Genomic DNA, 24391 nt, shown 5'->3' on the forward strand with positions numbered 1-24391 from the left:
GTCCAACCTAGACCTCCCTTGCTGCAGTTTAAGCCCATTGCTTCTTAATGTCTTATGGACTACCCAGAAGGGGAGTGTAGAGATATGTTTGTGGAAGATTATAATTTAGAGATGCTCCCTCATAATGAACAGTATTCTGAACATAGGAATTTGGAGATGTGCCCTGGAGGCAGGATTTGGGAACATCATGTGGCTGTGTGCAGCAGTTTACTACAGAAGCTCTCCAGTCTGTTTTATTAAAGTTTTATTCCTTTCCCATTCACTGGTTTGTAATTTAATGAACAACACGATCGTTACAAGGAGAGACTTGGAATTGACCTGACCGGAGGGCCAAGTCACAGGAAGAGGCAGGCCACCGCAAACGCGGAGCAGCCAGTGGCAGCAGACCCCAGTGGAGAGAAAGAGCTGCCATGCCATGTCTGGCCACGAGGAGATGGCAGAGTTGGGCTGAGCCCTTCACAACTGGTGGACAAAGTGGACATCCTTCCCACCCTGGAGAGGGGGGGAGGACTGACTGAACCAGACAGTCAAATACCATTGACCGAGAGACATGGGCTGGTAGGTCAGACAACATGGACCTAGATCATCTCCTCAAATCAATGACTCAGAACTAAGGCTACGTTTTAGTCACGGGTATTTTTAGTAAAAGTCACGGGCAGTAAACAAAAATTCGTGGCCCGTGACCTGTCCGTGACTTTTACTATATACCCCCGACTAAAACTTTTTTTGGGTGGGGGTGGGGGCTTCCCGGAGGTGCCATGGGGGGGCAGTGACACATGGCCCAGGACCCCCCCTGCTGGTGCTGGGGCAGGAGGATGGCGGGGCTGGCAGACTCCGTACCTGGCTCCGTGACTTCCCCTCCTCTTCCCCCCCAGAAGCAGCAGAGCTTGGGTGTGGGAGGGGGCAGTGGGTTGGGGCACCAGGATGGGGTGAGGTGGGCTCTGGGCAGCGCTTACCTGGGGGGCTCCCTGGAAGCAGCGACATCTCCCTCGCTCAGCTCCTAGGGGGAGGTGTGGCCAGGCAGCTCTATGTGCTGCTTCCTCCCCGAGCGCTGGCTTCACAGCTCCCATTGGCCAGGAACTGCGGCCAATGGGAGCTGTGGAGGTGGTGCCTGCAGGGGAGGCAGCATGCAGAGCTGCCTGGCCACACCTCCAGGCTCTCAAAGCATGCCCATATCCAGCCACGAAAAAGCAAGTCTGAAGGTTTTTGGGGCTCATAGGCTGCTACTGCTGATTTGTTCCTGGGTTTTTAACAATAGCAGCCCCTCTCACAGACCTAATTAAGGACAGGCACCCCAAGAAAGTGCAGTGGTCAAGGCCTGCAAAAAGGCCTTTCAGACGTTGAAAGACCTTTTATGTAAAGAGTCTGTCCTGTTCAGTTCCGACTCCTCAAGAGTTCATTTTACAAGCTGATGCCTCAGAAGTGGTGAGCCGACCCCTTCACAGATGGGTTAGGATTGCCTTCTTTCCCTGCTACCAAGGTATAGCAGTGAGTGAGATGAACCCATTGCAGCTGCGCAGGGAGACTGGTTTACTACTGTCTGATTGGGAAGAATGTCCCCTACTGAATCCCTAGTAAAACTTACTGCATCTCCAAAATGTTGATTTGAGATCTCTGATCAAAGTAGTAAAACAACACACAACCCTGCTTACCTTATTTGATCACAGCATGAGATGGTATTAGCGCAGATCAAACACTTGAGTCTTGATTATCCATACCATGGAAGCTTTTATTCAGTGAAGGGAGACTAAGATGATGATCTGACGGATGGCAATTTGCAGATGTGACTAATAGCTGGAAGACAGTGACCTCGGCTGTCATCCAGCAAGTGTTCAATATCTAGGCCCTAAGGATCTATTTCACTTCAGTGAGGCTTTTGTGCTCACAAAGCTCTTCTATACAGAAGAGGTGGTGATAATTTTGAAAAGACAAGGCTTTTAATGATTAATGATAGACATAAAACATGAGAAATCACCAATATGAAAATGTTTGACTATGCAAACTTCTTTCTAAGCATTTATACTCCTTAGCAAAATTGTTTTGTTTATTAGTAGGTGGCAAAATGCCAGTTGAAATTGAACTGTTGCCAACGTTAGCTATAACAACTATTTTTTTAAAGTGTCATTGCTGATATACTGGGGACAGGATGGAAGTCAGCTACATCAGTGACTATTATAGCTATGTCAGTGTAACTCCTCATCAACAACTTTCAAGATTCTTGGCTGCCTGTTTATAGGATCATTCTATCTCAACTCACTTCCTTATATCTGGTAAACTGCTGCTCCCAAGTCATCTGTCTTTACCTGAAAGGATATAGAGAGATTTCATATGAAACCTTTGGCTAATATTTTAAATTGACAAATCTAGTGGGCAAGAACCCATTGAACGTTTGTCCAAGATTTGAACTGAACAGGTGCAGAAGGGAAGGACTTTTAGGAGCAACGTGTCCATTGGACACTTGCATTGGAAAAGTACAGAATTAAGGGTCATGCAGTTTTCCCTACTGTTCTTCTCTGTCCTGGGCCTCCCTTAGGTTAGTCTGGACCCTATGTTGGGAACACCAGAATAAACCCATTAGTAACATTCCCTATTCAGTGGTCCCTGGATCAGAAAGTGGTGAATCTTCCTTCTATGGAGGACACTAGACATGGATCACCACTTGCCTGAAAATGAATAAAAGGTGCTAGTCTTATGCTCCTGGCACTAAGAGGCTTCTTTTTTCACGTGTCTTCTTTGTCTAATGGGATAAGACCTTTCACTGGTATCTCTGATAGCTGCCTGAGGCACTTATGTTGTCCTGCCCATGCTGATGTGAGGGTGTCTGGTATTTCCAGGAGGAGTAGGTCAGCATATTGCAGGATCAAGACCTAAGACCATACATACTAAAACCTGTGGGTCTTTCAAAATGGTACACTATAGCTTTAAGTGACAAAGTACTAAGGAATGAACATAGAAATATATATAGTTAATAACTTTAAGGCTGTTGCATAAATCAGCCCAAACTAACAAATTCTATAGTAAGGCTCCCCCATGTGTGTCTCCTTCTTTCAGAGGGCTCAGTTCTGTCACCATTATGCACATTGAATTACCCCATTCCCCAAGTAAAAGTGGCAGAATCTGACTCACTGTAAATCGGGATGGGGCAGGCAGATGTTGGGCGGGGGGAGGGAGTATCCCATCAATTAGGATGGGAGCATGAATCCTCATGTTAAAAAGTGTAGCTTTTGGCAGTTTGTTTTTTACTTTGCTTTTTGAGAATAAAAAATGAATAAATGACTGCATAACTGTGTTGAAACCAACTGTAGGGTTGTTATACAAACTACTGCCGCACAATTATCAGGACTGCATGTTGTATGAATACAATGTGGATATTGTTATATGTATTTGTGTTTAATTTTAAAGGATAAATATAAGAAAAAATCCCCATAGGGGATTTTTACCCCAGTTACCAGTAGGATCTATAGTGTAGATACAGACCATATTTAGGGAGTTTTGAAAATACATATTACTGAATTGATAGACTATAACCGCTCCTTTGCATAGGAAGCATTGTGCTCTGTCATGTAAAAATGTTCTTAGGGATATGTAAAATATGGTTTATTAAATCTACAGTCCGTAACCAGAGTTGTTACAGTTAAAGTATAAATTCTTAGTTCATGGTTTATTGATCCAGTGCCTTCTAACAACTTGCCTGCATGCCAAACATTCTTTTGAATTTTGTTGAAAAAGAGTTAGTGTGTCTCTCTTTAGCTACTTTCCCCCCCTCTTTTAACATCCCCCAAACCTCAGACCTCTTAATTCTGTATTTGAAAGCACCTGAGTGACTAGCCCACATTCATGGATTTCCTGCATACAAAAGTTCAGGTTACAAGAAACAAAGAGTTTGTTTCCTTCTGAAAATAAGAGTGTGAAGCTACACATTTAATTCTTTCATCCTGGTAACTTCAGAATATCAAAATAGACTTTTATTAAGGAAAATTTACAATGTACTCCTGGATAGAGATTACGAACATTTGGGGACAGGAAAATTGAATCAGAGCTTTCTTCAGGGGCTCCGTCCTGAGAGGTTAATAGAAAAAGAAACCGGGGAGACCTCTAACGATTAAGGAAAAGAGTTATAAGAGTGTTTTATTTAAGTGTTCTTGACTTCTGGGCTGTTTTTTGTCTCATGGCTAAGTGGCTAGAGTGGGCCTAGTTCTCCCCTGCCTTTGAGCTGTCATAGTTACTTACATCTGTGTAAAGTTGGCAGTAAAACGCTGCCAAATCAAAATAGTGGCATTTTGCACCCGCTTTGCACTACTGTAAATGGGTATACATGATGTAAGGCAGTGGAGAATCAAGCTCAGTAAGTATTTCTGTTGGTGCAACATTGCACTGTACACTTCTGTGTCAGACAAAGAGCACGGGGCCCATTTCAATGCTCATTGAAATCCATGGAAAGACTTCTGTTGACTTCAGCAAATATTGGTTCAGGTTCTTCATGGCCAAAGTATATTCATTTCAGTTCATTATTCATGTATGTTTTTGCTACAGTCTCATTATTTTCTTAGTCTAGCCCCCTTTCCCTAAAATAAACTCTATTAGGTGTTGGAAAATGGTGGTTCATTCTGGTTTTTCCCAGTGGCTCAATCAGGGATGCACAAAACATACCTCCGTTGTCTGGCTGAAACGTCATGTCACTGTATGACACCATCAGCTCCTAAACAAACATGTCACTAGGATTTGACACTTGCCTTATATCAGCAGGGAAACCAGAACTGAGGAAATGAATAGCTATAAGTAGTATGGGTCCTACTCCTAGGATTTGTAACAACAAAGCCATCACTAGGTTAAAATTACCAGCGGTTACTGAGCTTGGTACTATGATGAGGACCACTGAGTAACTGTTCAATGAAGAAGCTTCCCCTGAAGATTTGCAAGGTGGCATTCTGAGAGCCAACATGAGAAAACCAATGATTAAAGCTGTATTTCCTCTCTCCCCTCCCCCATGAATAAATGTAACTTTTCACAGAGCAAAATGGCAAATATTAAGGGGAACATTAAATGTTATAACATGTTTACAAGCCAATATCTCCCTATTGCTTTTTAAAGTGCTAGAAATGTTTCAGAACATCCCATGAAGGAATTTATATTTCCTTTCAGTTGATGTAGCTTTGCTTTGTTGATAATAGCATTTTCTTTGAGAGATCACCTGTATTTTACATTTTTGAGATTATTTTGTCCTTCTGCCCATCTTCTAAATGGCTTTGGCACCCTCAGCCAGCTGAAACTAGTAACCTGCCTTTTAGACTAGACCTTAATAGCAGCAGAGGGAAGGGCCCACTAACTTAAGTAAGAAGCGATTTAGTAACTTGCTCAAAGTCACATAAAGTCTCTGACAGTGCTGGGATAAGAAACCAGATTTCCTAAATACCATTCCTTTTGCCTTAATCACAAAATCATCCTTCCTTCTTGTGCTAATGACACAATATTTCATTGGACCTCAGACAATAATTTTGGGGTAATTAGCTGGTATTCCACATTCCCACTCAAAGTATTTTCTGGTACCTTTCATGACTAGTTGGTGAATATTTCAAGTGTATCCCATCACCACTGTTTTCAAATCATACTCATTATAAAATATCAAAAACATTCTTTGGTGAAAAAATTATAATTAAATATTTTTGCAAAAGAATTGACAATAAACATTACCTCTAGACAATAACTTTTTAACCTCCCCAAACTTTACTTATTTCAGAAAGCAAAGTTATGACTGAACCCTATCAGGTTACCTATTTTGAGGCTTTTCTAGATGCATAAACACAATGTAGATGTTTCTTTAAATATTTTAACTAGTCCTCAGAAATAGCATAACCATATTTCTTTGCAGTTATTTAAAATCTCTTCTGCTCTTTGCATGCAAAATAATTGTGATGACAGGCTGTATAAAGTCACTAAGGCGCTAATTTTTCCTATATAGGTATACAGCTAATATCTTTTTTTTTTTAAGATCTTCCTGCATAACCCAATTACTTAGGCTTTGTATTCTTGTGTGATGCTATGAATGATGTCGTGTTAAATCATGAAAAATCAAAACAAAACATGAAAGAGACAAACCTTATGAAATAGGGAAAAAAAATCTTACTTTTATAGTTGGAAGACATTTAACATTTAAACATTAAGCTCCTCAAAGATGTGACCTTTTTTCTTGATTTGTCAATTGTACAAGTTCTCTTTCTTCCTTCATTTTTGCATCAGTTCTTAATATGGCTGGAATGGGGGAAAGTGGTGTTCTGCTATGTCATCAGGAGTCATGACTCATGACATCTGGGGAATAGCAGAATTCATTATTCACTGGGCGGGGGGGAATTATGCAATGAAACTTAACTGACATTTTACAATATCTGAAATGGTTTCTGATTAGTTGCTTTAATTATGACAAGCTATTCAGTTCTGTGCTGCTCCTGTGCATAATCTGTTTTAAACTGAAAATTATTTTAGATTGGCTTGAATTACTTGTCATTTTGTTTGCAGATACCTCAAATCAGCTATGCATCTACAGCTCCAGAATTAAGTGATAACACCAGGTATGACTTTTTCTCTCGAGTGGTTCCACCTGACTCATATCAAGCCCAAGCCATGGTCGATATTGTGACAGCACTTGGATGGAACTACGTGTCAACACTGGCTTCAGAGGGAAACTATGGAGAGAGTGGTGTAGAAGCATTTACTCAGATCTCGAGGGAAATTGGTAAGTGTACATTTATCAGATTTTGTATTTATAGCTGACAGGTTACTAAAGTCTGAGCATCACTAAGCACTGTCTGGTCTATGTGGGATAATTAAAGCTCCTACAGATGCATGACCTAGACTGTATTCTTGAGAGAAGTGGAGAATATTATGAATGATTTTGCTGTTCATGGGTTTGTCAAGGTGACACTTTGGTGCTTATTTAGGAAGGAGAGCTCCTGACAAAGGCAAGAAATTCAAAAAGATCACCCACTTTAAAAAGGGGAAGCTCTTTGACAAATTAGAGACTCTACAGGTTTGATAAATGGGATATAATATGGTCATTTTAGATTGAAACTGATGTTAGCAAATTGTCATCCTTTTTTTAAAAAATGGCAGTTGGACTGTAGCCAGAGAGGTTATGTGTGACGTTGTGCAATCTATATGGTTTTATAAAATATAAGTGAATGTAAGGTAATTGGGATATGCTTCATGCAAAAGGTCTCTTGTAAGGTATCATTACAAAGCTCATAATCTACTGAGTGTGATCATCCTATTTGTAGAAATGTACCACTCTTGTATCTAAAACTAGAAATATAAAACATAACTCTGAGGGCCTATTGTAATTATGTAAAGTGTGGGCCATTAATGATGGTTTGGAATCTTGATGACTCCCATTGTCTGCAGATGGCTGTTTACCTGTGAGTCTTCCTGTATATGTGTGTGCTGGCAAGTGAGTAATGAAGTCTTGCAGTGACATGTGATCATGTCACCTGAACTGGAATCCATCTTTAACCTGGTGCTTTTCCAGTGAGGGGGGGTGGAAACCCAGAGAGACAAAGGGTTCCCGCCTTATGCAAAAGATATATAAAGGAGTGGAACAGAAGAGAGAGGGAGAGGAGCCATCATGGAGAATCCCCTAGATAACACCTAAACTGGAACAAAAGCTGTACCAGGGGAAAGAATTGTGCCCAGGCCTGGAAGGTGTCCAGTCTGAGAAAAACTTACTGAAGCATCTCTGAGGGTGAGATTATCTGTATTTAGTTTGATTAGGCATAGATTTGCGCATTTTATTTTATTTTGCTTGTGACTTACTTTGTTCTGTCTGTTACTACTTTGAACCACTTAAATCCTACTGTCTGTATTTAATAAAATCACTTTTTATTTAGTAATTTACTCAGAGTATGTATTAATACCTGGGGGAGCAAACAGCTGTGCATATCTCTCTATCAGTGTTATAGAGGGCGAACAATTTATGAGTTTACTCTGCATAAGCTTTATGCAGGGTAAAACGGATTTATTTGGGTTTAGACCCCATTGGAAGTTGGGCATCTGAGTGCTAAAGACAAGCACACTCCTGTGAGCTGTTTTTGGGTAAACTTGCAGTTTTGGGACAAGTGATTCAGACCCTGGGTCTGTGTTGGAGTCAGACAGGAGTGTCTGACTCAGCAAGACGGGGTGCTGGAGTCCTGAGCTGGCAGGGAAAACAGAAGCAGGGGTAGTCTTGGCACATTGGGTGGCAGCTCCCAAGGGGGTTTCTAGAGACTCTACAGGTTTGATAAATGGGATATAATATGGTCATTTTAGATTGAAACTGATGTTAGCAAATTGTCATCCTTTTTTTAAAAAATGGCAGTTGGACTGTAGCCAGAGAGGTTATGATTGAGTTGTTTTTAGAAAATCCTAATCTTGTGACCCCCAAAGTCCTGGCAAATCTTTCTCACTGTTGTTCATGGAGTTTTTAATCTTGCTGCTCTAAAAATTCTATAAAGTACAAAGACATACCCTGGTTGTTTTTATTTCAGCATGAAATGTGTTATATAAACATTGGCATATGATGAGGAGTATTTTTAAGGTCTGTTTCATCTTTCCTCAGTGCAGTAGTTATTTCTGGCCTGCAAAATTGGCTGTTTTTCAGGAGCAATGGATTTTAGACTCCAAGGAGGGGAGTAATAGGTGGTATGAAGGAGAGAGAAGTAGATGTCTGGTATTGATATTTCACTAACTAAACCAATGTTAACTAACACAAATAACACCTCTACTGTACAAAAACCTCAAACAGCTTTGCTATTCTTCCCCATATAGCATGGATTAATTTATTGGGCTTGCAGCATGCCTTGAAGCTCAACAGGACAAATTGTGGGGGGAGGAGAGAAGAGAATTCTAGAGCAGGAGCTCCAATCTGTCCCCAACTTCCACATACAGATCTAGAGACCATCAGCTTGAATTTCCCAGCTGTCTAGATAAGGCACAAAGGGAGAGGCATCTCCTAACTACCCAGGGCTCAAACCATAGAGGGCCTTATGGATCAACAACCTGAAATGTGCTGGATCCCATGCATTCTATACAGTATATAATGATCCATGTGAGAACCATCAGTAAGTAACTACACCACTTCCATTCAGTACACTCTGAAGTTTCCAAGTGGTCTTCATATGTCAACCCAAGTAAAGTACCTTCCAATTATTTGATCAAGAGGGGGCCAAGGCATGGTTGACTTTGGCAAGGTCTGCTTTCAAAAGACAATACTACAATTTTCACACTAAGCACTAATAGTAGAACATTCTTTGCCAGTGATGCAATGTGGACTTCCATTAGCACCTGAAAATGCAGCAAGATCCCCACATGAGAGAGCCCTTGCAGTTCATAATCACTTAATACTTCCTATTGGAAAGAATAGTACAGAGTGACTCAAGCAGTACTGTGTATCTGCCAGGGGCCACAGGCGCATTAACAGCAACTCTCCCTGTCAATGATATCAAAGGGAGCTGGTAGATCTAAGTGAAACAGTATGGGCGTTTGACCTACATCCCGTGTGTGTGTGTATTAGATAGAAGTGCAGTCTCCCTGCCATGTACTAGTATAAAACTAGTTTGAAAGGAAATTCATTGACTCTCGGGATCGTCAGAATAACTTTCTCAGTCTTCCTTTACATTTGTCCACCCGAAGTGTAGCTCTACCACCGCAGAGGCCAACAAATCATTCCTAGTGCAGGTTATCTTGTTTGCAAGGTGTACAGAAATCTCTTGCTGATAAACATTTTGTCTCTGTAACCAAGTGAAGATTCATCAGGCTGTTTACCACTTAGTACTGTTCTGCTGATCAAGACTTCATGGATGCTATGATGGACAAGAAATCATTCTTGGTTTCCAACATAGCCACAGCACAAGAGTTCAAAAATTCTTTGTCAAAATCTATTCAATTTGGAATAGAAATACTGCCTAGAGCTAGTCAAAAAATGTCCCATGGAACATTTTTCTGTCAGAAAATGCTGATTGGACAAAAGCTAAACATTTCATGGAAATATATTGATTTTTGTCCAAACTTTCAATGGGAAATCATGGAAATGTTTTGTTTTGATAAGCTTGACACATTTTATGTTGTTATAATTTATAAGATTCAAAACGATAAAGTTGAAACATTTTGTTTTGACTTTATCAACCTGAAATATTTACATAAGGTTAGTGAAATCTATCAAATATTTCATTTTATGACTAATTACATGATTTTAAAATATTGGAATTCCCACAGGATATAAATACCCCTGCCCTGACACCTCTACATCTGCTACTGACATTGGCTTTTCTCCGCAGCCATAGAACCATTTTTGTTTAAAAATGAAAACATAACTGCTCACATAATCCATTGGGCTCCAGGACCTTGGGCTATAAGAAAACTACTAAATACGAGACTCTCCAGATAATAACGAAGGATGGCAACACTATAATAATAATCCTTGTATGGTGACACTCAGAGGCCCTAATCAGAACTGTGAGCCTGCAATGGCGTGGACTGCAACTTTAAGGGCAGGAGACATTCGGCCAGCCAGCACTAAATTAAATTAGCCGTGCCCCACTCCACCTGTGCAGGATGTGGGACTTAAAAGAAAGAGAGCCCATCAGCTGAGGGCTGTATACAGGTGGATAAAGGATTTCTTAAGTAAAAGAACTATGCAGTCAGAGTAGGGAAATCCGCCTCTAGCATATACACATTCACAAATGGCACTCCCCTGCAGAGTGCCATCAGCCCTACTTTATTCAGTGTAATGATAAATGATTTCCCAAAAAAGGATGAGTGCAGAAGTAGGCTTTTCCTTGTTTGCAGATGACTGTGCCGAAGGGACTAAAAACGGAAACCAGGAAATAACTGAAAAGTGAATTAATTAAGCACTTAGGAAAAGTGCTGAATGGGGAAACAGGAGGGTATTTACATTTTCAATAAGCAAAACTAAAGGAATGATATTCAGTAAAAGGAAAATTAAAGAAGATTGGAAACTCATAGACTCATAGACTGGACAGCAAATAGGTATCGTTAAAAGCTACAAATTCCTCTGTGTTTCATTTGATAATGAACTAACATGGAAGGATCACACTGAAAATATTGTAGATAAAAGTAATAGTAAACTCGGTCTACTTAACAATGTTTCTGGAATCACCTGGGGTACTGATAAGACAGAAATGGTTATGCTTTAGAGCATCAATAAGACCAAACATTGAGTATGGATGCCATATGTTTAGTTCAGCATCAAAAATGAACCTGAGGAAGCTAGACTCAATCCAGGCATTGCCTCATCACAACATTTGTGTGTATATGGCAGATAGGAGTTGGTGAAATGCCTGTTGTGTAAAGAATGAAGTTAGTGGACTTCATCTTTTACCCAAAGGTCACAGAGAAGATAGAAACACTAGACAAATATATGAAGAATCCTGGGAATTCAGTGGACAACATGGGGTGAGCGACCCCAAAATACTTCATGTGAATAGGATTAAAGTATAGACAAAGGAACTAAGAGAAAGGAAAGAGCTAAAAGAAATTGGCAAATAATGCATTTTCCATGGCTATCTGGATGTAAAATCATACCCCTGAAATAAATGTGGAACTATATAATGAAATTAAAAGGAGAGCTAAATGTATTACATTTAGCAAATCTCTCTCTATATAATGATACATGGGGCAAACATTGCTAAATATTTATAGATGGGTCTAAAGAGGGGAAAAAACAGGAGAGTGGGGCCAGCATTCTCTGTCCTAACACTTGAAATAAAGGAATCCATAAGACTATCAAATTTTGTAACCACTAGGATGGCCGAACTAGCAATAATAATGTTGGCATTATACTGTATACTAGATGTGTGACCTACCTCAGTTGTCATCTTGTCAGATTCACAATCAGGACTACTGGCTATGAAAAATGGGATTCAGATAGTAGAAAAGGTATTATTAACAGAACTGGCAAAGATGGGCATAAACATTGAAATAGCATGTTGGGATATCAGAAAAAGACGTGGCTGAAAAAGTAGCAAAAAATGCAAAAGTTGACAGTCCTCTAAGTAAACAGGCAACTAAAAATCTAATTAAGAGAGGAGTTGCAGGAAGTATGGACAAAAGAAACAAGGGGGAAAAGATGTCATGAAGTATGCCCTAGAATTAAAAATGCTGACATATTGCAAGCACCTGAGAGAGAGAATGAGACCGCTTTACTCTGGGTAGTTACTGGACACTGACTTGAACAGTAACTTTGACTTAGCCCATCGTTGTATCTGTTAATTATGTGAGACATACAAGGTCAAAGAAATAGCTGATCACAACCTCTGGGGTTGTAATGAGCGCAATAGCAATAGGGGGATTTTGTATGAGAAACTCAAATACCTAAAAGTGACAAAGTTCACACTAAAATACCTTGTTAAGAGCATTAGGGATACGGGGCACCATTCAGAAAACAATATTACAATTTTTAAAAAATACTGTGAAAAGACAGAGATTGTAACAATATATCATGAAATCCAGCCCTTGGTGGTCACAGAATGTGAGTCTGCTACACCATTAAATACAAGAAGTAGAAGAAGAAGCTGAAGGCTTGCTGGGGAGAAGAATGGACAAGTTGCTCATAATTTGGGGCAAGAAGCCTGGTTGAGGGACAGGAGCTGTCTGAGGACGGTGGCTGTCCAGAGCCCTTTTGCAGAAGGGTGAGCCTAGACTGGATTGGTTGACTTGAGCCTAGATACCAATTAGTGGGTAGACAGACCATTGCAGCTGGCGTCTGCCTTGAAAGAAGGGGGCTGGATATTGAGCCCATTTGAATCCTTTGGTTTTAGGATTTTGTTGGATTTCATTTAGAGGACTCCATTGCCCCAGCAGGGATGAAACTCTCTAAGGCAGCTTGGCTGGAGGGTTAAGTCATCTTTATGACTGGAGCTGGCCAAAAAGTGTGGTGAGGCTGAGTCAGAGCAACTGCAGTGCCACACTATGCGGCAAGAAGGCGCTCTGGGATAGTGACTCTTGTACAGACCCTTTATGCTGGGGGATGTCTGAATTCAGAAAGACACAATTCCCAACTGGAATCACATACATTCTAACTTAAAACTGGTAAGTGTTACTAACAGTAGGAGGCAAAGTGGGTGTATAGATACAAAGGGTGGTAACAGTAATAAGACTATTATGCAGTAGAGGAAAATCATTAATTTGTGGAAAGAATGTGAGACAAATTGTTGTCTTCATTACTGTTAGAAGTTCAGCACCAGAGGGAATATATCAGATTGTAGTCATCAAACTCTAAACTAGAATGAGTTGCCATTTTTTAAATAAAACTTTCTCCAGTCTGGTAAGAATTACCATAATAAGAATGGAGTTAGGAAGAGCTGTGGTGGTGGTGGTGGTGGTGGTGGTGTTTTTTTATCTTCTTAAAATAAAAAATATTTTCAGTGCCTTGTATATCTGTTGGTTATAACAGTGTTTGGTTTGTTGCTATGTTACCAGGGGTTTTGCAGAACCCAAAGCTCTTGGTAACTTTAATCTTTTTGCGAAGTAGTGGCAGGAAATAAATCACTCAAAGCTTCAACTTTATTTAGTCTCCAGCACTTACACACATCCGCAGCAGGTTAGCAGAGCACCCCAAATTAACCCCAGATTAATATTTACCCAAGGTCTTGAGAAGGTCTTGAGTGGATATCTGTAGACTTCCAGTGGCCAGCCTTCCATCTGCAGGGGAACTTGAGAGGTGTCCAAGAAATGTCTATAGTGTACCGAGTGTTCCAAAGTTCAGATTTCCCCCCCCCCTTTACCCTATTTGTTTGTATTACATAGCTTGTTCATCAAAACCAAAACAAAAAACTTCTGCTCAGCAGTTGGGATAAGTGTGGAATTTTCCAGCCTGTCAGGCGGGGAATTTTCCATCAGTTAACCCGATGTATTTCACATAGCAATAGTTAACTCTTGCCAGACTTCCCATCTTGCACAACTGTATGCTTCAGCAAAAAGCTCAAGTCAAGAGCTCACAGGGTCATGTTTACTCCTCGTGGTCACTCACTTTCCTCTCCCCATCTGGTCTGTTAGTCATGCTAAGATCTCAGAAATGACCTTTCTAGCTGCTTTAGCAATGAGCTATAACAATTGGTATTCCCGCTGCTGGCAGTGGTTTAAGCATGTTACTGGGCTCTGGGCTACCAAAAATCTCCCGTTCTTACAGTTAGTTTATTTTTTTTTATTTTCTAATTTGATTGGCTGTCCATTCAGTTTCTGTTCCATAGTCACTAACCTGCGCAGACAGGGAGTAATGGCCTCTCAGTTGAAATGAAGAATAATGAAAATGTCAAAGTGGTACCACACTAATATGCCACAGAATATAGTAAGTATCAAAATCTTCTCTCATTTTAATGACAAATATAATATCTGGTACAAAACATAGCTGAAAATTAAATATTTTACATGACAATGATTGGCATGGGAAAAGGTAGTAATTCTAAGAGTATGTCTACAGTACGGGATTAATCCGAATTTACAGAATTCGAATTTTGGAAACAGATTGTATAAAGTCGAATGTATGCGGTCACACTAAGCACATTAATTCGGCGGTGTGCGTCCATGTACCGGGGCTAGCGTCGATTTCCGGAGCGTTGCACTGTGGGTAGTTATCCCATAGCTATCCCATAGTTCCCGAAGTCTCCCCAGCTCATTGGAATTCTGGGTTGAGATCCCAGTGCCTGATGGGGCAGAAAACATTGTTGCAGGTTGTTCTGGGTACAGCCTCACCCCTCCTTCCATGAAAGCAACGGCAGACAACCGTTTCGTGCCTTTTTTCCTGGGTGAACACAGCAGACGCCATACCACGGCAAGCATGGAGCCCGCTCAGCTCAAGACAGCAGTCATAAACATTGTAAACACCTCGCACATTATCGTGCAGTTTATGCTGAACCAGGACCAGAAAAATGAAGTGAGGAGGCGGCGACGGCAGCGCGGCGACAAGAGTGATGAGGACATGGACATGGACACAGACTTCTCTCAAACTGCGGGTCCTGGCGCTTTGGAGATCATGTTGTTGATGGGGCAGGTTCTATCCGTGGAACGCCAATTCTGGGCCCGGGAAACAAGCACAGACTGGTGGGACCGCATAGTGTTGCAGGTGTGGGACGATTCCCAGTGGCTGCGAAACTTTTGCATTCGTAAGGGCACTTTCATGGAACTTTGTGACTTGCTTTCCCCTGCCCTGAAGCGCCAGAATACCAGGATGAGAGCAGCCCTCACAGTTGAGAAGCGAGTGGCGATAGCCCTGTGGAAGCTTGCAACGCCAGACAGCTACCGGTCAGTCGGGAATCAATTTGGAGTGGGCAAATCTACTGTGGGGGGCTGCTGTCATGCAAGTAGCCAAAGCAATCATTGAGCTGCTGCTACGAAAGGTAGTGACTCTGGGAAATGTGCAGGCCAAGTGGATGGCTTTGCTGCAATGGGATTCCCTAACTGTGGTGGGGCGATAGGTATATGGGTTCCATCTATCTTGGCACCGGCGCACCAGGGTACCCAGTACATAAACCGCAAGGGTTACTTTTCAATGGTGCTGCAAGCACTAGTGGATCATGGGATGTTTTACCAACATCAACGTGGGCTGGCCAGGAAGGGTTCATGACGCTCGCGTCTTCAGGAACACTACTCTGTTTAAACGGCTGCAGCAAGGGACTTACTTCCCGGACCAGAAAATAACCGTTGGGGATGTTGAAATGCCTACAGTTATCCTTGGGGACCCAGCCTACCCTTTAATGCCATGGCTCATGAAGCCATACACGGGCAGCCTGGACAGGAGTCAGGAGCTGTTCAACTACAGGCTGAGCAAGTGCAGAATGGTGGTGGAATGTGCATTTGGCCGTTTAAAAGGTCGCCGGCGCACTTTACTGACTCGCTCAGACCTCTGCCAAACCAATATCCCCATTGTTATTGCTGCTTGCTGTGTGCTCCACAATCTCTGTGAGAGTAAGGGGGAGACCTTTATGGCAGGGTGGGAGGTTGAGGCAAATCGCCTGGCTGCTAATTACACGCAGCCAGACACCAGGGCGATTAGAAGAGCACACCAGGAAGCGATTAGAAGAGCACACCAGAGAAGCTTTGAAAACCAGTTTCATGACTTGCCAGGCTACCGTGTGAAAGTTCTGTTTGTTTCTCCTTGATGAAAACCCGCCCCCTTTATTGACTCATTCTCTGTAGGCAACCCACCCTCCCCCTTCGATCACAGCTTGCTTTCAAAGGAAATAAAGTCACTATCGTTTAAAAATCATGTATTCTTTATTAATTGATTATAAAAAGAGGGAGAGAACTGAGAAGGTAGCCCGGGTGGGGTTTGGGAGGAGGATCGGAGGGAAGGAAAAGGCCACTAAAAAAAGGTTAAAATAATGACAGCCTTTTGCTTGGGCTGTCCACTGGGGTGGAATGGGAGGGTGCACGGAGCCTCCCTCCCCCCCCCCCGCGTTCTTACACGTCTGGGTGAGGAGGCTATGGAACATGGTGAGGGGGGAGGGTGGTTATACAGGGGCTGCAGCGGCAGTCTGCGATCCTGCTGCCGTTCCTGAAGCTCCACCAGACGCCGGAGCATGTCTGTTTGCTCACGCAGCAGCCCCAGCGTTGCATCCTGCCTCCTCTGATCTTCCTGCCGCCACCTCTCATCTCGAGCGTCCCTCATGTCCTCACGTTGGTCCCTCATGTCCTCACGTTGGTCCCTCCAACGTCCTCACGTTCACTGGCATCTTTCCTATACTTTGAAACCGTGTCCTTCCATTCATTCAGATGAGCTCTTTCATTGCGGGCGGATTCCATGATTTCCGCGAACATCTCGTCTCGTGTCCCCTTTTTCTGACGCCTAATCTGAGATAGCCTTCGGGACAGAGGAGGGAGGCTTGAAAAATTTGCAGCTGCTGGAGGGAGGGAAAAAAGGAGAGAATTTTTTAAAAAGATACATTTTACAGGACAATGCTTATACTCTTTCACAGTGAACAACACTATTCACATTACATAGCACATATGATTTCTGTGCAAGGTCACATTTTGCCTCTTAATATTGAGTGCCTGTGGCTTTGCTGCTAGAGATCACAGACGCAGGTCCGGGTAACAGAATTCGGCTTGCATGCGGCCATGGTAAGCCATTGTCTTTCGGTTTCTGCGCCCTCCTTTCCCACATACCAAGCAAAGCTCGTTGAGTGCTGCGGTTTTCCTGTTAACCTTCAGCAGCAGAAAACAAACTAACCCCCCCCCCATCCAATTCTCTGGGATGATGGCTTTATCCCTCTCCCCACCGCGTGGCTGGTATCAGGGAAGATCCCTGCTAGCCAGACGTGAAAAACTCAGCGCCAATTGCCCCCCCCCCCGCACTTGGTTTACTACAGGGAAGGATTTCTTTTCAGCCACAGGCAAACAGCCCAGTAGGAAGGGCCACCTCTGTCCCCTTAATTAAATTCCCGTATTTCAACCAGGTTACCATGAGCGATATCACTCTCCTGAGGATTACACAGCGAGATAAAGAACGGATGTTGCTTGAATGCCAGCAAACACCGGGACCATATGCTGCCAGGCTTTGTCATGCAATGATACCAGATTACTTGCTACTAGCATGGCGTGGTCAAGTGTCCTACCATGGAGGATGGAATAAGGCTGCACTGCCCAGAAACCTGCTGCAAAGGCTTTTGGAGTACCTCCAGGAGAGCTTCATGGAGATGTCCCTGGAGGATTTCCGCTCCATACTCAGACACGTTAACAGACTTTTCCAGTAGCTGTACTGGCCGCGAATGCATCCCAAGTCCTCAGGGCAAATTAATCATTAAAAAATGCTTGCTTTTAAACCATGTTTTATATTTTAAAAGGTAAACTCACCTGAGGTCCCTTCCATGGGGTCATGGTCTTGGGTACTGGCTTGGGAGGGTACTTCAGTCAGGCTGAGAAAAAGATCCTGGCTGTTGGGGAGAACGGAGTGCTGTGTGCTCTCCGCAAGCTCGTCTTCCTCCTCCTCCTCCTCCTCCTCCTCTTCCCCGTCCGCAGAATCCTCAGGTGTGGCTGATGAGATTACCCCCGCCTCGGAATCCACGGTCAGAGGTGGGGTAGTGGTGGCGGCCCCCCTAGAATTGCATGCAGCTCAGCGTAGAAGTGGCATGTCTGCGGCCCTGACCCAGGGCGACCGTTTGCCTCCTTTGTTTTCTGATAGGCTTGTCTGAGCTCCTTGACTTTCACGCGGCTCTGCTCTGAGTCCCTATTGTGGCCTCTCTCCATCATGCCCTTGGAGATTTTTTCAAAAGTTTTGGCATTTCGTCTCTTCGAACGAAGTTCTGCTAGAACTGAATCCTCTCCCTATATAGTGATCAGATCTAGTACCTCCCGTACGGTCCATGCTGGTGCTCTTTTTCGATTATTGGCCTGCATGGTTACCTGTGCTGATGAGCTCTCTGTGGTCACCTGTGCTCTCCTGTGCTGGGCAAACAGGAAATGAAATTCAAATGTTCGCGGGGCTTTTCCGGTCTACCTGGCCAGTGCATCCGAGTTCATATTGCTTATCAGAGCGGTCACAATGGTGCACTGTGGGATAGCTCCCGGAGGCCAATACCATCGAATTGCGGCCACACTAACCCTAATTCGAAATGACAATATCGATTTCAGCGCTACTCCGCTCGTCGGGGAGGAGTACAGAAATCGATTTTAAGAGCCCTTTATTTCGAAAGAAATTGGCTTCGTTGTGTGGACGGGTGCAGGGTCAATTTGATTTAACGCTGCTAAATTCGAATTAAACTCATAGTGTAGACCAGGCCTAACTTTCTTTTACTGCACTTTATCATCCGAAGGTAATGTATTAGAGTTTTATTATTTGGTTCTCTTATTACAAAGTTTCCCAATGATATTATCATCGTTTAGGGTGTTGAGTTCAGTTCATGTTAGTATATTTGCCCCAAGAATGAACTGATATAAAAATATAATGCTTAAGAAATCACTGACTTGCTCAAGGCAACTTTACAAAAGCAAACATATTTTACCAAGTTCCCATTAAGCTGTCAGGCACAGTACTTCTTTTTTGTATTTCCTTTCCCATCAGTGCTGCTTCCCAAAATGTTTGTTGGTAAATCAACAAATTTCTTCTCTCTAATGAGCTTCATCTTTCTGCTGGATTCACTCAGGCATAGTGTACTCCTAGTCAGATCACAAATTCACCACCAGAGAGGCAACTGTCGGGGGGGCTTTCATTTTCCAGGGTATGGCAGTATACATGATTAAAGAAAAGTCTCTTTTGGGGTCAGACTTCTTGCTTGGTTTAGCTAGTGCCCTGTTCATATTGCAAAACCTCCTCAGATGCCTTAATGGGATGTGGAATGCTGGAGGATATGTTTATCCCCACTAGTGGCCAATGAAGCATCAGTATGCATCCTGATAGGAAGTATCTGTTTCTTATGGCAAACTATTAAAGGAGAAGATAAAAATGATAAAAGCAGAAAACTGTAGCTTATTAAGGACAGATGAAACCATTTAGCATTTTGTCTCCCTTTGCTCATAAGTCTGCAAAATAGCATATATATCCTGCCAGGAAGAGAGGGTAGAGAAGGGGGGAGAGACAGAGAAATGTAGAGCCAAACATGGGCAGTGCATGACTCCTCTATTTGGGGAGGCTGGACATGCCCGGACCATGGCCCCATCCGAAGGCCCACCTCTGCTCAGCCACCTCCTGCTGAAGCCCTGCCCATGCTTCAACCCCAGTCCCGCTCAGCCCCCTCTCCCGAGGCCTCCTGGCCCACCTCTCACACCTCTTCCCATGAGGGGCCTACTGCTCATGCCTTTTCACTTCCTCCCCCAGATCCCCTGCCGCTTGCTAGTTAGCCCGCTGGCCGCTCACTGCTCACGCCTCTTCGCTTCCTCCCTCAGGCCCCCCACCCGCCGGCCGGCCGGCCACCCAGCCACTCACCACTCCCTTGCACCTCTTTGCCCCCGCTCACCTGCTAGCCAGCCGGCTGCTCACCACTCCTACGTGCCTCTTCACCCTCTCCCCCAGGCCTCCCCTGCCCACCCGCCAGCCAGACACTCACCATTCCCGCGCGCCTTTTCGTCCCCTCCACTCTCCCGCTGGCCAGCCGGCCACTACTTGCATGCACCTCTTTGCCCCCTCCCCTGAGGTCCCCATGTGGGTGGAGTGGGGACAGGAAGAGGCGGAGGGAGTGCGAGGCCTCGGGGTTGAGCACAGGCAGGGCCACAGCCGAGGTGCCCTTTTGGTGAAGACGCTCTCCAAAGGCAGTGGTCAGCTGTTTGGGGAGGCTTAGCCTCCCCTGGGCTCGTATACCCACCACCAATGGGGTCAAATCCTCGCTGGGATAAATAGATGTAGCTCCACTGAACTGAATGAAGCTATGTAGATTTACCGCAACTGAGGATCCTGCGCTTTGTTCTGATGGGTACCCTGTTCGTATGGTTTTAAGACTGGATTCTGCTGGTGGAATTTTTATCTACTCCCTTCATCTTGATAGATTCTTGTGGTAAAATAACATTCTTCTGCGAGGGACCTCAGTGACTGGAGAGTGGTCCTTCAGATAATAATTTTTTACCATGAAAAATGGTGTCATGATGATCACACCGATCACTGTACATATTTAATTAATGGATGAAGCTACAGTTTTTGTGTATTTTTAAAATTTGATACGTACATTTTATGTAATTTCAAAGACTGGCTGACATAGATGAGTTATTACATTTTCCTAATCTTAATGAATGGCCTATTGAAAAAAAGATATGCACATAAATTGTTGGATCATCTGTCTTTTGCAAACGGTTTATATGGCCATGTGAATACATTGTATCTTTGCTTTGTAAATATTCCTAAACTACTGCATTGTCTTCTGCCTTTTAACATCTCTTGGACTCGAGCAGTCCTGCTTAAAAAATGAAGGTACAAAGTTTAATGAATCTCTCTCTATGTACAAACACACAAACAACCTGTCAAACTATTTAAATTGTCATCTGATCTGTGAAATTGTTTGGTATCCAAATAATAGCGCAGAGAATCCCAACCCTTCCCTTCCACTTAGAAGATTCGTATTGCCCTTAGCTACCACGGCAACAGGAGCCTTAGAAATAAACAAGACTGCTTGCATTCATATTTCCTGCAGTTATCTTTTAATATCAAGCTTTTTTTTTTTTTGTCTTGGAAAGTACGTGGCTGACTTTGTCTTTGCATTTTTTTTTTTTTTTAATATAAAGAGGTTACATTTCATATTGTATTATTTCTTCTCAGAATTTTGCTGCTTTAGAAATGGATTCAAGCTTAACAAATTAATTTTATAAAACTAAATATTCTAACATGCTATCACAAAAGGGAAATATTTTAATTCAATTGGGAGTTTTATGTTTATATTTATGCAGCTGAACTCTATTGATAATTCTGCATTTCAATTTGCAAACTGTAATACTAACACCATATAACTCTCAACCAAAGCTTGTAATGTTTGGAAAATTGCAATATCATACTGTAGGTGCATTAATATTGCAATCTATAAAAATTCTAGAATTTTAAAAATAATTTTACACAACTTTTACAAAACCTGATAAAGTACAGCTTATTATGAAGGTACCATTTTAATTCCTTACCTTCACTGCTGCTATACATTACATTTTGTGTCCAACTTAATTGGATTTCTACCTACATTCTATGAATGTTATGTTATGGCTAAGATTTTAGAAGTTGCCTAAGGGATTTAGAGACCCAAATACCATTAATTGTGGGAAACATTACTTCCTATGCTGAATGTGTTCTCCTTATGTTCCAGTTCCAGAGAAAATTACGTATATTATTCACTCAAAAATATTTTTTTTTGCTTTTATGATGTGTTTTGGTTTGATAAATGCAGCACAAGAAGACGCTATGCTGAAAGCAGTCTATATGTAGTGCTCCCATTAACTACAAGCAGAGCTTGGTAGACTGTTTTTATACCTCCCCCAAACAGAAAATTGTGAACCATACTGTACTGATAAAGGCAACATAAAGAGGATGGAACTCGGCTGTTCTCAATGGTGGCAGATGACAGAACAAGGAGCAATGGTCTCAAGTTGCAGTGGGGGAGGTCTAGGTTGGATATTAGGAAACACTATTTCACTAGGAGGCTGGTGAAGCACTGGAATGCGTTACCTAGGGAGGTGGTGGAGTCTCCTTCCTTGGAGGTTTTTAAGGCCCGGCTTGACAAAGCCCTGGCTGGGATGATTTAGTTGGGAATTGGTCCTGCTTTGAGCAGGGGGTTGGACTAGATGACCTCTTGAGGTCCCTTCCAACCCTGACATTCTATGATTCTATAACTAACCCTGCACCTCCCCTTTCCCCGTCCCACGTAAACAAACAAAAGACACAAAATGAATGTTCTAGGACATGTTCACAAGCTTGAAAGAGTTATGTTCAGTTTAAAGTGCTTAATTCTTTCCAACCAACTTAATACATTTCCAATTAAGTAGCAATATCTGTTTTCTCGAGATTACAGAAGAAGATAGATGACTCACCAATAATAAAACTCCAAAGACACTGGTTTCTCATAGGCTCTTTACGTAAGGAAAACATAGTATCATGACATATTTTAAAACTATTATATACATTTTCCCCATTGTTCAGTGTTATCCTACATCTTCTCCTTGGTACAACACCATAAGGATGTCCTTACAAGTGACATTCTAAATATATATTAATTTCAAAGTAAATTCGGTGGTCATGAAAGCTGCCAGAATGGGTACCCTGGAGACTTAGTCCTCACAGAATATGTACAGCAGAGGAATCAGCAGTGCAAGCTTCCTTGCTTCCCCACCACTGGGTTTCATTCCTGTTCATTTTGGGGGAGAAAAAAATGTAATTGAGACCCTGATTCAGGAAAACATCCCTATTCAAGAAAGCACTTGAATACATGCTTACAATGGGACTTCAGCATGTGCTTAAGCGCTTTCCTGAATTGTGGGTCTTTGTCTTCATTTGCATTTAATCATTGGCCTATCTTGTGAGACTGCCCACAAGGATACCAGCTTTGACGTGGACAGTGGTCAAATCTGAGACCACCAACTAATTTCACATTGACCCTCTGAACAGCCAGCAGATGCCACTGATTTCCAATTTCTCCTATATCATATTGGATTTGAAGCTGGCTTCATATTTTAAGTTACTGTGAACTTTCATCAAGTGTGAAGTAGACATGATATGACAAATATAAGCTATTTGGAGTGAGGACTCTCATTATGTTTGTATAGCCCTTTGCACAATGAAGTGCAACCTGGTTGTGGCCTTTTGGAGCTCCCACAATATAAATGTTAAATGATGATGATATATAGGCCCCCACTCCTGCAAAAACTTATGCATGTTTTTAACTTGACTCATGTAAGTAGACAAAGAGCTGCAGCCATTCCCTTGAGTAAGTTAAGCATGCACGTGCTTGCAGGATTAAGGCAATAGTTTTTCTTTTTAATTCACTTGAACATCAGATAATACAACGATGATAACTAATGCAAATTCAACAGACAGGTCAAGTGGAAAGAAAGCAAACATTTATTTTAGCGGTACTTTAAATGCAATGTCTTGTTGGTACAGCATTATAATTTATCTGTTAACTAGTTCAAAATTTTTAATCTTAATTGCACTAAATTAACCATATATTAATGCTAATTTTAAGCAAATATTGCCATTAGATTAAAAGTGTGGTTTAGTTGAAATATAGTGTGTAGGTATTTAATACTGAATGTGTTCATAAAATGGTTTTGAAAATGAAGGGCTCATTAATGTAGTAGACAAAGAATTGAGATTACAAGATTCAGTGTCTGTATATTGAAGTCAGCAATTCAAACTGGAAATAAGATGTGCATTTATAATGTTTAGGATAACTAACCATTGGAACAAATTATTAAGAGATGTGATTTATGCGTTGCTTGCGGTCTTTAAATCAAGACTGGAGATCTTTCTAAAATATATGCTCTACTTTAGTTACAAAATGTTGGGCTAGTTGCAGGAATCACTGGTTAAACTTTATGGCTAGGGCCCTACCAAATTCATGGCCATGAAAAATGCTTCACGGATCGTGAAATCTTGTCTTCACCGTGAAATCTGGCCTTTTGTGTACTTTTACCCTGTACTATACAGATTTCACAGGGGAGACTAGCATTTCTCAAACTGGGTGTCCCGACCCAAAAAGGGGTTGTGTGTGTGTGTGTGGGGGGGAAGGTTTGCAAGGTTATTGTAGGGGGGTTGTGGTACTGCCACCCTTACTTCTGCACTGCCTTCAGAGCTGGGTGGCCAGAGAGTGGTGGCTGCTGGCTGAGGGCCCAGCTCTGAAGGCCGCAGCACAGAAGTAAGGGTAACAATACCATAGCATGCCATCCTTACTTCTGTACTACTGCTGGCAGTGGCGTGGCCTTCTGAGCTGGGCTCCTGGCCAGAAGC

At 42.4% G+C, this 24391-nt stretch overlaps 1 protein-coding gene across 1 annotated transcript in view; it reads left to right on the forward strand.

Moving 5' to 3' along the window:
* Positions 1–24391, forward strand: part of GRM8 (glutamate metabotropic receptor 8) — a 470840-nt gene that overhangs the window by 80590 nt on the left and 365859 nt on the right. Inside the window, exon 2 of the mRNA XM_024196844.1 lies at positions 6514–6730. Coding sequence (XP_024052612.1) covers positions 6514–6730 — 217 coding nt within the window. The remainder of the gene's footprint in view (positions 1–6513; positions 6731–24391) is intronic.

This window comes from Terrapene carolina, unplaced genomic scaffold (assembly GCF_002925995.2).
Source record: "Terrapene carolina triunguis isolate 2854851 unplaced genomic scaffold, T_m_triunguis-2.0 Scaffold68, whole genome shotgun sequence".
Lineage (NCBI taxonomy): Eukaryota > Metazoa > Chordata > Testudines > Emydidae > Terrapene > Terrapene triunguis.